Raw genomic sequence first — 13,763 nt, forward strand, 5'->3', positions numbered from 1 at the left:
ACTGACAACATGCCAGCTTAATATACATGCCTGATATATAGCAAGACATTAGCAAAAAATAAAAAATGATGAGTTCAGCAATGTCATCAAGATTTTTTTTATTTTTTTATTGATTGACTTACAATTTTTTTCATGTTTTTGATTTCTTTTGTGATAAAAAAAAAAAGAAATTTCATTTTTTTTTAATTTACACAAAAATAAAAGAAAAACATAAAAATATACAGATTTTAATTCTGTGTGGATGGATTAATTTAACTGACAATGTGCCAGATTCATATACAGGCTTGAAATGCGGCAAAACATTAACAAACAGCAAATTATGATGAGTTGAGATGTATTATTATTTTAGGTAATCAAATTCAAGTATTATTTCAAAAACATTCAAAGATTTGAAAATATATACATTTTTAATTTTCATACATTTTTTGGGGGGAATTTTTGCAATTTTTTTTAACTTTGAAAAATATCAATTTTCCAGGAAATGTTTTTTTTTTTAATTTGACCTTTTTTAAAAATGTTTTTCGTTTTATTTTTTTCAATTAAGTTTTTACATATATTTGAATTTTTTTGCACATTTTTTACATTTGATTTCATTTCTTTATTTATTTATTTATTTATTTATTTTAACCAAAATGATTTAATTTCTAAAATTTGTAATATTTTCACAAATATTTGAAGTTTACATTTTTTTTAACTTTGCAACTTTTTGAAAGTTTTTGAAATTTTGGTAATTTCAATTTTTTGGCAAATTTTGGAAATTTATTAAAAAATTTTTAAAAAAACGTAAAATTTTATAAATAAGACAATTTTCTTGTTAATATAAAGATAGATAGTTAGATAACAATTTTCTACATTTAAACAATGTTCAGAATTTTATACACATTATTGTCTTTATTGCTTAGATAAAGTAGATTTTGTGACTTTTATCGAGGTGAGCTGAGGAAAAATGGCTCCCTTAACAGTCAAGATTGCTGACCCCTGGTCTTTACCAACTCTTTTTGTACCTCATGTATCCAGTGTATATAAACTTGAAAGCCGTACTTGAGTAAAAGTACAGATATCTGACTTGAAATCTACTCCCATAAAAGTGAAAGACAAAAACGAAAATGTTTTTTGAGATATGCCGACAGGTGTCTGTGTTCTTCTGAAGCTAAACTAGCAGGTGGTGGCGGTGTGGTGGTGTCTCTACCATCACCATGGATGCCTCTGAGGAATATTCCCAGACTGTGTGCGGTGGTGCGGTCTCTCTGAGATTAGTCACAGCTTGATATGAGAAAAACAGTTTTTTGTGCAAAACACACCAAAAGTGAAAGTTGCCATAAATATAGAAACTCAAGTAAAGTACAGATCCTCCCCAAACCTTTTACTTTGTCCGTTTACACCACTGCCTGTCTCTGACCACACACAGACTCTAACGTTTGATTAGTTACATATTTTCAGGTATAGACTCAACCAAAGAATTAACTTTGTGCTTCTTGTTTCTGTCTCGTCTTCAGAAATCCCGGTGGTGAACCCGACAGCTGTGGTGAGCAGCACAGAGGAACCAGCAGGTTAGTGAACCCCTCTGCACCTCACCCATGAGCAGCTCTGCTTTACAAGAGGAACAAAAACACATTTTTCATATTTCTGGATCAGACTTTTGAGGTGTGGAATAAATACTAATAAAGGGTGGGTCCGTCTCTTTTGAAGTGCAGCACAGAGAGCGAACGCACTGGGGCCTTCAGAGTTTTCCATTGTCTTAAAAACCTGTGTCCTTGGCACAAGCTCCTGAGCCGCTAACCTCAAGTTAGCGGAGCCCTCGCTGCGTTTAGAGTACGGCAGCAGCTTGGAGCCAAAGCCAGCAGATAGACAGCTGAGGTGATTAGCTGGAGCTGGGAGATACAGTGGAAGGAGAGTCTGAGGCGTGAAAAAGGAGCTGGCAAGTCATTGAGGGGAAATTTGTTCAGTCTCTCCCTTTAACAGGCCAATTTAGGCTCCAGTCGATTACCCTGCCCGTATTTTTCATTCTGTGGCTTTCTGATTTAAACGACGGTGTTGATTTGGAAATGTTGATTCATTGGCCGGGTTATGACATATATCATCAGCGAGGCTGCGGGTCGTAGCCCCCCACTTTGCCGGGTTATTTAAAGCGTATGGTTTTACTGTTTTTATACAATTTCTCTTCAACAAATGACAAATTTGTCAGAAAGCTCAGTGCAAATTACACCTTTGACTTATGGACTTCTTGTGTTTCAAAGGTCACAGAGAGTGAGAGGAAATGAGGTGTTGGAGAAGAATGTCTTGATTGGCTTAAGAGGCTAACTTCACAGGGTTCGGCTGAAGCTGGAGGTCAAACTTAGTTTCACAAATGGAAACAAGAAGCAAGAGAAAGAACATAGAGTTTCTTCTGATATTGATACTAGAGCAACCTAAAAGTTTAATCCAATATGAGAAATGAATGTCCCACGCTCTCTTTGTTAAACTGTTGGTATGTAAACAACTTAAGTTTTTCCATTAGTTACAATGAATATGTGCATCCTGGCACTAGCAAATCATGTAGTTCACAAAAATAATAGAGTAATTCGCATTGAGGATAACAAAGGTTAACTGAATTGAAAAGCAACCAATACAATAATAAATAAATAAATAAATACATAAATTAGAAAACAAACAAATAAATAAAGTGATTAATGAATTAAATGGAGAAAAAAAAAGCTAAATTAATAATTTATCTTAGTTGTTGTTAAGAATAATAACAATAATAATAAAAATAAGAAAAATAATTATAACTAGCTGGGCTAGAAGAGGGCCATGTCTCTTCAGGCGAGGACTATTATAATTACAAAAAATATATATATAAAAAAAATAAAGTCACAGAAATAAAAATAAATAAATAGATAGACCGCATGATTCAAGATGAATGAACAAAAATCAAATAATGAACTAAGAAAAAACTTAAAATTAAATATGCTGTTAACCAAACAAGCTTCTTGGTAAATGTTTTAGTATACTTCAAAGCAAAAAGTTAACAAAAATTAAGAAAAGACAAAATATATGGAAAAATAATAAAAGTAAATAAACAAACAAACAAATAGATAAAATAAAAAAATAGAAAAATAAAGAATTTGACTAGAAAAGGCAAAAAGAGGGGCAATATCAAGGACAAAAATTAAATAAAATAAAATAAAGTAAAATTAAATTAAATTGAACTATACTAAATTTAATTAAATTCAACATAATAAAATCAAATCAAATTAAATTAAAATAAATTAAAAATAAATATCAAATGTTTGTGGAAGTTAACAAAAATTAAGAAAATACAAAATATATGGAAAAAAAATAAAAAATAAACAACTAAACAAATGGATAAAATAAAAAAAAATAGAAAAATAAAAAAAAAATAGAAAAAAAAATAGAACAGAAAGGGCATAAAGAGGGGCAATATTAAGAGCAAAAATTAATTAATTTAAATATAACAGAATGCCCATTAAATACTTTGCTGCCTCCTTTTTGTTTCCTCTTAAGTGTCTTTGGCTTTCTAACGAATGAAAACCAACACGCTCATGCCAGCTTTGTCCCGATTTCCTACCTCCATGGGAAAATGTTACAGGCTCCTGAAACACAAGGCCCGTTGATCGCCGATTCACCTCAGGCTCAAGAGCATTTCCCCCATCTTTCTCTTTCCTGAACTACCATACAACAGGCGTCGCCGGAGCCTCAAAATGTTTTTGTGTAAGGGGCGGGAGATGCAATTTGTCCTTGTCATGGCACAGTACGAGGGGCTGAAGGGAAAGAGGGCATCCAGAGCCCCACAGTCAATTGTGAGTGTTTTTCAGTGGGCTGGTCTTCTGGGTCAGTGGGCTTTGACCGAGAGCTTTTTCAGGTGAAGTGCCAGCAGTGAGCGGCTCTTCATGGGAAACACACACGGTGCCCAAGCCACTGTGCACCACACACCAGCAGACAGTGGCAGTAATGAAATCCATGCACAGCTCCTCCAAACGACGCCTGTCACAGCTGCATGCTTGCTTACATGATAATGATCTGCATATGAAACCACACGCTGGCTCAGAATCCAAGACTTGAAGCAAGTTGTGAGCTCTAACATCATCTATTGACAGTCTGTCTGAACAGGGTTAGAAACACACAGACACACAAATCCATCCACACACACACCTCCTCATCTGTCAGCATCTACACCTCCGCTCATAGTTTTCCTTTTAAAGTCACCCAGATTATTGGAAGCTGCCATCTGCTCCCCCTCCTTCCTCTCCTCTCCACTCTCTGGCTAATAAAATCTCCAGCGCTCTGATATACAGCCAAGCCTCCTGGACATTTTTATGGGCGTCTCAGTCCCCTGTTTCTCTCTCCTCTTGCCCTCCTTCCATTCCTCCATCCTTTCCTCCTTGAAAAAAATCAACGCTACAGCACCCAGACTCTCCTCTTGTGTAATCCTTTTTTTTTCTAATCAGACTGTTTCATGTCTTAAAATTTATTTGGTAGTCTTTGGGAAGCAACATGACTTGAATGGTTTTCCTTTTGAAAGCACAGAGAGACCTCACCACAGATACCAGTCCACTGAGTGCCATGTGGTTTTTCAGTTTCATGCAGACATTCCAGGCTTGGATAGTTTTTCTTGTCCCCTCACGAAAACCAAACCAAAATCAGTTTTAAAAATGACCCCTTTGGCTTTCCGTACAATTTCAGTCCGGAATTTCTCTGTTTACCTCAGCTAAATATATCCCATATATTTGTAAACAAAATAAGATCATGTCTGAAAGTCACAGTGAAGTTGAGTTTCCAGTTCCAGTCGTAACCATAAGCAACACTGAAAAACAGCTTAAATGCTTTTAACTGAGTTTGACTTATTTACCTATTTATCTACACAAGTTCAGGACTTATTCTTTTTTAAAGACATTTAGTCTTGATATTTAGAGTTTCATACATATAATTTGTCTTTTTGTCTGCTTTAATGTAATTGTTTATCTTATTTATATCACTGCTTGTATCAGCTTTTTAATTCCGAACCTAAAAGTTTTAGTTAAGCATCATTTTAGTCTTTAAGTATTTTCATTATCTTATTTGTTTCTTTAATTTGGTTGTTTTATTTCCTTATCGTGAGTTTTCACATCTTATATTCCCTTCAGTGTTTTCTCATTAAGGTCTCTGCCCATTATGGGGTGTGGGTTGGTGTGTTGGGGGTGGATGAGGGAGGGTTGCATGTTGATGTGTGTTTATGAGGGGTTATCGGGTAACTTTTTTTCCATTATTATTATACTTTTTTTACTGTAACTTCTAATGTTCTTTTAATCAAGCACTTTGTGTTAATTTGAAATTGTAAAAAAAAATGTAAAAATTGCAATATATATATATATATATATATATATATATACAAACAATACATTTGCAAAAATTTCAAAATGTGACAAAAATGGCCAATTTCCAAAATTGGCAAAAATTTAAACAAAGTTGTAAAAAAAAGTATTCAACAGTTTGAAACAATCTTGAAATTTGTTAAATTTTAAAAGAAATTTGAAAGAACACTTGAATTCAATAACATTTCCCAACTCATCATTTTTTGTAGTTTGCTAATGTCTTGCCTGGCAATTGGTATTGGTACTCCACAGTACCAATTTTCGGTACTTTTTTGTGTTCATGTTGTAAAAAATATGAATTAAATAAAATTCAACAATAATTAAATCTTAAATTTATTAAATTCAACATAAATATTCTTAAATATTTAAGTTGTAATGCTCTGTTCATGTCCAGCTTGGAAAATCGCCCACTCTTCCACTCCCTCACAGTCACAAGGATGCGTTTAGGTACCTAAATGGGTATCTTTCCATTTTACGTGAACTTTTGACAGAATTTTGTACCTATAAAAGTACCTAATTTGGTACCCATCCCTAGTCTTGCCACATATCAAGCATGTATACCAATCCAGCACGTTGTCAGTTCAATGAATCCATCCACACAGAATTAAAATCTGTATTTTCTTCCAGATTAGTCTTTTTGTAGATGTAGTTATCTTCCCAGGGCTGTAAAACTTGAGGTTAGCCACAGGTGCATGGAAAGTTGGTGGGCTGTTGATGTTGTAGGAGGTGAAGTAGAGCGGTGGCAGGCTTTATTGACAGATGGGATGAAGATTTAGTTCAACTAAATGTTAACACAGGATTTTATTTAGTGTCAGGTTAATGATTAAGAATATGTAGAGTTTGGTTTAGCTCTGTGGTTGTTAACCTCAGGACGGCCTTCCTGGTGAAGTCTTCATCTTTTTATCCTCCTTGTTTTCAGGACAGGGTTAAACTTGTTGATAAATAGCAACTTTAGCGCCAAAGTCTGATTCCAAGTCAGCCCAGAGGAGCTCAGGGATGGGTCGCTCAGCCAAAGGCTCAATTTGAACTGTCACAGTCTGACTGTATCACCTCATCACGGGTGGCTCCACCTACGTGTGGTCAGCAGAGGTCATCCATCCAATGTGTGGTCCCAGTTTTCACGCTGGCAGCCGAGGTCTATTCACATACATCCAACCATGACCTGCTTCCAGCCTGCTCTGTCTTTCCTCAAGATCCCAGAAAACATGTCAAACTGAACACTTTTACTACTCTGGTGTGTTTCATTTGCCTTCCAGGAGCGGCTGTGGCCGGGGTTTGTTGTGTGATTTGTCAGAAGTTGTATTTTTGGCCTGTAAAGTCACACAAGCTTAACGTTTTCCAAAGTTCTCTGGTTTCCCTCGTAGCGTTGGGTTTTATTAGAGGATATAAACAGGTGTGAGGGCAGTTATGAAGCAAACACGCCAAAGGATTACAAATCAAGTATAAAGACTAAATGGAAACGGAAAATGTTCAAATAAAATCTCAATGAAATGGAGGAGGAATATTTTGTAGGAAATGTTAAAGTATGGCGTGTTTTAACTGTTTTGTTTTCTTCGTATCTGACAGACTGCGAGTCGTACTGTAAACCAGTGAAGGGCAATCTGAAGATCAACATGAAGAAATACTGCAAGAAGGATTACGGTAAGCGCTTTCACTCTAAAACCTGATGATTGAATGTGAAACTGAGACGCCATCACTGACACAAAGTGTGTTTACGAATGTTTCCACAGCTGTCCAGGTGAACGTGCTCGACATGGAGACGGTAGGAGACTGGGCCAAGTTCTCCGTCAACGTGGTGTCCGTGTACAAGAGCCGCGGCGAGCCCCTGAAGAGAGGTGACAACATCCTGTGGGTGCACATGAAAGACCTCGCCTGCAAGTGTCCTAAAATCCAGATGAGCAAAAGATTCCTGGTGATGGGCGGCAGCGACGGCACAACGAGCCAGGGGGCGGGGCCAGGGGTGGGGCCTGGTGGTGGAGCAGCCAGCCCAGGGGCGGAGCGTTTGGGGCTTGTGGCTGATAAGAACAGCCTGGTGATCCAGTGGAGGGACGTTTGGACGAGACGCTTGAGGAAGTTCCAGCGCAAAGAGAAGAAGGGGAAGTGCAGCAAAGCGTGATGGGAAAGTCCATCCCTACCTCTCCCTACATCCTGAACCCTGACCCTCTAGCGCCCCCTGGATCCCTCCATGGATCCTGTTTCTCTCCATCATGAAGACTCTGCACATTAGAAAGACTGCATGTACCCTGCCTGATTTAAGGACCACTTCTTGTGTATATTGTATAATTATTTTACTTTTTTTCAAGTATTGTCTTTGTTATGTTTGTGTCCAATTGGTTTGCCTTAAAAAGGGACCATAAAAAAGGGTATGAAGTGTAAAAACAAACGCCATTCCCTGCTCCAGCGACGACAGCGGAAACGTCCACTCCTCAAACGACTTCTCCCTGAACCTCAGCTCCGCTCCCTCCTTCAGAGACTTTTTCCCGCCATTTCTTTTTGTTGACACACATCTATATCAGCGCTCACACTTCAACAGTGTTTGTCGTGCGTTTCACTTCTGAAACAAACACAGCTCGGGTCTGTAACACCAGACTACCTTTCACGAAAGCTCCGTTTCCACCAAGCGGTTGATACGGTAAGCATTCGGTGGCACTTCCGCAGAATGCTTGCCGTAACAAATAACCGACCTGTACTGTCTCGTTTTTTGGGGACCTTGTGTTGGGGTGGAGCTAGAAACGCTGCAGTCCGTTGATTGGTGGAAAGAATGGTCACTTCCTGTGCAACAGTGGCTACTGTTTTCTTCCTCTCTGAAAGCTTGATTGTCTTTGTAACAGAGAGCCACATGCCAATCACAAAGAAGACGAATTGCTGGATGTCTTCAACCTTTCACTAAAGCTCCCTTCGCACAAAGCTGTTGATACGGTAAGCATTCGGTGGCACTTCCGCAGAATGCTTGCGGTACCAAATAACCGATCCATACTTTCTCACTTTTTGGGAACCTTCTGTTGGGGTGGAGCTAGAACTACTGCAGAATGGTCTTTCTTCTTCTCTGAAACAAAGCTTGGTTGTCTTAATCACAAAGGGCCACAAGCCAATCACAAAGAAGATGAATCGCTGGATGTCTTCCATCACCGTTCCACGTTTTTCGAGGTACACTGTGTTGCGCAATCATGCCACTGATGCTGCTATCGGCATCTGGCTTACATGCCGCCTACCACAAGGGGGCACAGTTGGCTGATCTAAACCGGACTGCTTGGTGGAAACGGGGCTTCTTATCTGCTACAGTGTTCGTAAACATGGGCCTACACTCCAGGACTCTGCAGTATCTCCTACAGACTGTTAACTCGTGTCCTGTGAGGAACCAAGGGCTCCCTTTGCAGGGACACTCTCCAGACCTCAGTCTCTCCACCACTGCTGCTGCCACCAGGCTGATATCTGTGTAATTACGCAATTCTGTATCCGTCATGTCCCTGTGTTTGGTCACATCCTTACTTTAAATATGTTGTATTGTTGCATTTGAAGCAAACTTCTAGCTTGCATGAGTCACACTCCAGCCCTCCGGGGTTGCGCCTCTTCACCGCTGGTTTAAAAAGCCATGCATCACCATCGTGACTCATCGCTTGTCACTTTTTGTGGAAGACAGATTGAGCGTTGTGGACAAACAGCTGGAATTTCAGAACAATGCAGATATCCCCCACGAGACGTTCTGCTTCACGGACGATGTCCTCCGCTGGGTACCGGCCCCTCAGATGTCGCTGTGTGGCCGATGTCGTGTCTTTGTATTTAAATGTCTGAGCGTTTTCCTGACGTGTCCGGTGACTGGCAGGCTTTTGTTTGCCAAAATAAGAGATTGAAATGAAAGTTCCTTTTCATGCAGTAAAGAAGAAAAACCGAGGCGGATAAACAAAATAGTTGTGTGTTTCTCGAGCATATTTTGACAAAATGAATGAGGCTGGAAAGTTTTTAGCGCTCACTGATTGTATTATGACATGAGAGGATCGTATTACATTCCTCATGTGCTTCGTTATGTTTGCATGTTTGTGGTTTTTTTGCTGGGCCATCAAAACGTTACAGTGAGCAGACTAAGACCTTAAACCAATACGAGCATCGAGATCCGAAGGAAAACTTCCCAAGTCATCTTCCCCCCACTTGCCTCCTCTTACACAGTCCCTGTCATCCTTTGCCAAATAAGCAGAGTCAGTTTTTAAATTCAATTAAGCGACTATGAAAGTCAGGACCGAGTGAAACCACAGAGAGACCCATCTGGTTGCTTTCAAGCTTTTTATCTGCCTGTTGCTGTTATTTCATTTTGTAAAGCACATTACAGTTTATTTAAATAGAGAACAAGATAAACACACAGTTTTGAGGGGCGCGTCGACGCAGCGGCGTAGCAGCGAGTGTGCCGACAGCCATGTCATGCTAGCTTGTGGTTACGCTCCTTTGGCTGCGGTGGTATGTTTGGTTTGTCATCCGTCCAAAAATGTCTCCCCTCTGCTTCTCTCCTCCATGTCAGACCCCCTCTTTAACCCTTTCTGCATGTTGTGTGTTCAGTGTTTTGATAAGTGGCAGCAGAGGACGAGGCTGCCCGAGCTCTTCAGCGGTGTTTTTGTTTTTTATCTGAGAATGTACGTCAAACTGTGAAGAGCGCGCTCAGTAACGTGGACACGGTTAAATGTCACTGAGAGACTGTTGATACCACACTAAGAGTGATTCTATAATAAGGGGAACACATTTTCTATTTGTTTGCAAAGTTTATACCTGAAATGACCTAAATTCATTAATTGGCAAGCTGAAGCTCTGATGAATTCTCAAATAGTTTAAAAGTTGTGATTATTTCTTCAAAACTTTAAGGAATTAAGGCTCAAAAACCCCAGTAACCCAGCTGACAGGACAAGAAGAGAGAAACTTGTCTCTACAACTCTACATTTAGTGACTCTAACACAGTCGACATTTCCTCCATGGCACCTCCTGACCTCCATCAGCTCATATTTCTGCTCCTTTTCTTCACAGTTTGGTCTTTATAACATCTATAGTAAGAAGAGCAGAAAATGTTGGTAACACAGTTGATGAGCAGTTAATGCGCCCCATGTACAGACAATCATTCTGATGAAATATTGATGAGGAGGAGCTGAAACAGGACACACTTTCTTCAAGGTTAACACCAAAAAGGATGGGACCTCAGCTGATTTGGGTCATGTGACTTTGGAGCAAACCATTGATGATTTATAGGTAGGGATGGGTACCTTTCACATTTGAAACCATACGGTACCGATGCCTGGTTCCTGGCAATCGGTACAGGTACTCAACAGTACCATTTTTTGGTACTTTTTTGTTTATGTGGTAACAAATATCATTTTTCAATCATAATATATATTTTTTCAATTTAACAAGATAATTCTTCAATATACAACCTTGCAATGTTCACATCCAGCATAAAAATCAACTACTCTTCCACTCCCTCACTGTCATAAAGATGCATTTAGGTACCTTAACACAGTACCCTTTGATTTTACATGAATTGGTAGCCAGTACGTTTGACAGAATTCGGTCGGTACCTATAAAAGTATCTAATTCAGTACTAGGGATGGCCAGATACTGATACCAGCCTTTTTTTTCCACGGTATCAGTACTCGAGAAGGCTAGTAGCAAATACTCGAGGCAAAAAAATCTTACATCGAGTAAGTCCTCCTCGACACTAGATGCTGCCAATTGCTGCAGTTTAACACCACTGCAAATGTGCACCAGGTCCTTTTCAGACAATATGAATGAACCAGGAAGAGTTAACAGTTAAAGTGTATCATTTTGCACTTTAGTTTACTATAAAAAAAATACTTCAACTCTGACAGTTGTTAGTTTTATTGTGCACTTTTAATACATATTTTTTTTAAATGATCAAAAAAGTTCGAAACTCAGAGTCGTTTGTGTTTTATTTGGACTTCATGGCAGAGTGACTGTGCTGTCCTTGATCAAAAAGATCTGTCACTGTTAAATGAAATCTTATGTGTCAAAAATGCTAGTAGTATCAGTACTCGGTATCGGTGAGTACTCAAGAAGGAGTACTCGTACTGGTATCAGTCTGCAAAAAAAGTGAAATCAAACATCCCTATTCAGTACCCATCCCTAGGGTTTTTTCCAATAGGTAGCATGGTTGATGCAGATTTCTCAGACACACACAAAATGAATTATTTTATCTTAAATAATTATCTAAAAAGTTTTAAAACAGCATGTTTTAATGATTATTTTGAACAAATAAGGCTGAAAATAAACACAAACGTGTTTTCTAGTGTTAATTTTTGAAGAGCAAACTTGACTTTTGAGAAATCGGACAGCACAAAAACTGTAAATTCCAACACATGAATTGGATTTTTTAGCTAAATAAATGATGGAACCTGTTAATTTTCTGTATTAAATGACCCACTGTAAAATTGGTCATTGCTTGAAATTCATACTTAGTAAAATTGAAATGTACCCCTAATTATAGAATCACTCCAACACTGCAAAAAAAACAGAAATCTTATCAAGTGTTTCGTCTTGTTTTCAGTAAAAATTGTCTTGGTTTACTTGATACTGATAAACTTGGGCCACTTTCAACTGATCAGGCCAAAAAAATGTCTTGTTGGAACAAGAAAAATTCGTTCAAAAGTTTCCTTGAAACTACAATAATGTCTTAGTACAAGTAACTTTTCTCTTGTTCCATTGGCAGATTTTTTTTTAACCTGTTCCAGCAATTCAGGCCTCATTTTTGTCTTTAAATAACTTCAAATAAGACATTTTTCTGGACTGGTCAGGTGAATGTGGCTCATATTAGGTCTAAAAAGACATTTTCCACTGAAAATAAGACAAAAACGCTTGATTTCATTTTTTTTCCAGTGTAACGACAGTAGACAGATGGAGTTACAGTAGCACAAGTGTCCTCTTCATGGACTGTGAGCGTGGTGTCCCTCGTTATGATTGATGGTTAAATTACGTGCCCCTGAGGCCTCCTCGGCGCTTAAGTGCCAAACACTCTCCTGAGGAAACTGCAGCCAGATTCCTCCTCTTTCTCTCTCCTGACTGTCTTTCCTTTTCTCTGTGCCCACCCTGAATGTCGAAGATGAAGAAGCGAGCCAGATGTTGTGTTTTTCGGGGGTGGAAGCGTCGTCTTGTGAAAGCTGTTTAGCGAGCCTCATAGGGAGCGCCGTCCCGTTGTTTAACAAGCCGAGCAGCTTGGCAGTGGAACTGAAGCCCTAACTGCTTCGTCTCCTCCCTCCTCTCGCAGCGTTTATTACAGGTGTGTGTGTGTTTTGTGAGTGTGTGTCTAATTAACCGAGAGGACGGAGCTCTCATTTTGAAGGTAAGGGTGTTATCGTTCACGTTGTGTTTCCCTCCCATCACGTTTTTCTTCATGCTGTAAATACGAACTGAACTGCCGTCTCTGGTGAAGCATCACTTGGCCCTGGATGACTCACGTGTATGGATGTACAAACCAGATGATGTTATATGGATGTAGAAACCAGAAACATATGCTTTTGTGATCACCACCAGAAGAAGTGGTTCAGATATTACACAGAATGTATTCCTCTTTGGACTGATGGCGTTTCCAGACAGCTAGCGCCCATCGCTAACGACTTTGAGGAGAGTGGAGGAGAAAAAATGTGACATGGGCCGACCCGGTCCAACAAAGCCACCACTCTCTGTTCCCCCCGTCCTGGTGATAATCACTCACTCCCACAGAAACCGTCTTCCTACCTTCCGTTAAATCAAAGTCTTCCTTGTACATTTTCCTCTGAGGCAACGAAACCACTGACTTTTTCATCTAAATGATAAAAAATAAATTATTAGTTAATGAGCTGTGTGTCGTGTTGATCATCTGTCTCCTCCGGAAATCATCACATTGGAAAGTATGCACACACACACACACGCACACACAAGGGCTGGATGGGGCTCGAAGGGGGCGGGGCTTTACAAACGCAGCGAGAGCTACAGTTCTGTAAATAAACAGAGAGCCACACACACACACACACACACCTCACCTCCGAGGAAACCCAACTCCCAGAGTCAGGTCCAAAGCAGGAAACTCCTTCCTCTCCTCCCCCCTCTCACCTACAGCCTCCTCCCTCCTCTCCTCTCCTCTCCTCCCCACCCTCTAACCAAACAGCCAGCTCCATCCATCCTCCTGGAGGTAAATTACAGGAAAGCCACCATTTATCATCACTCTCCCCAGGCATGGCCATCAAGGCTCAGAGAAGAGGGGTTGCTGAGATTGTCTGCACTCACACACACACACACACACACTCACACTCAGAACATATGTATCTGCATGGAGCACATCCATCCCTGGCCTCCCATCAGCTCGCTGCTATTCCTGTCCAGTCCCCATTAAACCCAAACAGCATGAATAGCTAACAACCAAATGGACGGTACAAATCCAGATTT

The 13,763-nt window shown here is 39.5% G+C and overlaps 1 protein-coding gene and 1 long non-coding RNA gene across 4 annotated transcripts in view; one reads left to right on the top strand and one right to left on the bottom strand.

Annotated features, from left to right (window-relative positions):
* The window catches only part of ntn2 (netrin 2), a 68,149-nt gene extending 55,022 nt beyond the window's left edge, over positions 1–13,127 (top strand). For all 3 annotated transcript variants that reach the window (XM_074663887.1, XM_074663888.1, XM_074663886.1), the window contains exons 5-7: positions 1,497–1,550; positions 6,918–6,992; positions 7,082–13,127. In XM_074663887.1, the coding sequence (XP_074519988.1) occupies positions 1,497–1,550; positions 6,918–6,992; positions 7,082–7,467 (515 nt within the window). In that variant the 3' untranslated portion in view covers positions 7,468–13,127. The remainder of the gene's footprint in view (positions 1–1,496; positions 1,551–6,917; positions 6,993–7,081) is intronic.
* The window catches only part of LOC141785533 (uncharacterized), an 87,997-nt gene that overhangs the window by 19,832 nt on the left and 54,402 nt on the right, over positions 1–13,763 (bottom strand). The gene's annotated exons all lie outside the window — the stretch shown is intronic.

Source organism: Halichoeres trimaculatus, unplaced genomic scaffold (assembly GCF_033239565.1).
Source record: "Halichoeres trimaculatus isolate MK-OKI-2021-1 unplaced genomic scaffold, fHalTri1.1 fHalTri1_scaffold_23, whole genome shotgun sequence".
Classification (NCBI taxonomy): Eukaryota; Metazoa; Chordata; class Actinopteri; order Labriformes; family Labridae; genus Halichoeres; species Halichoeres trimaculatus.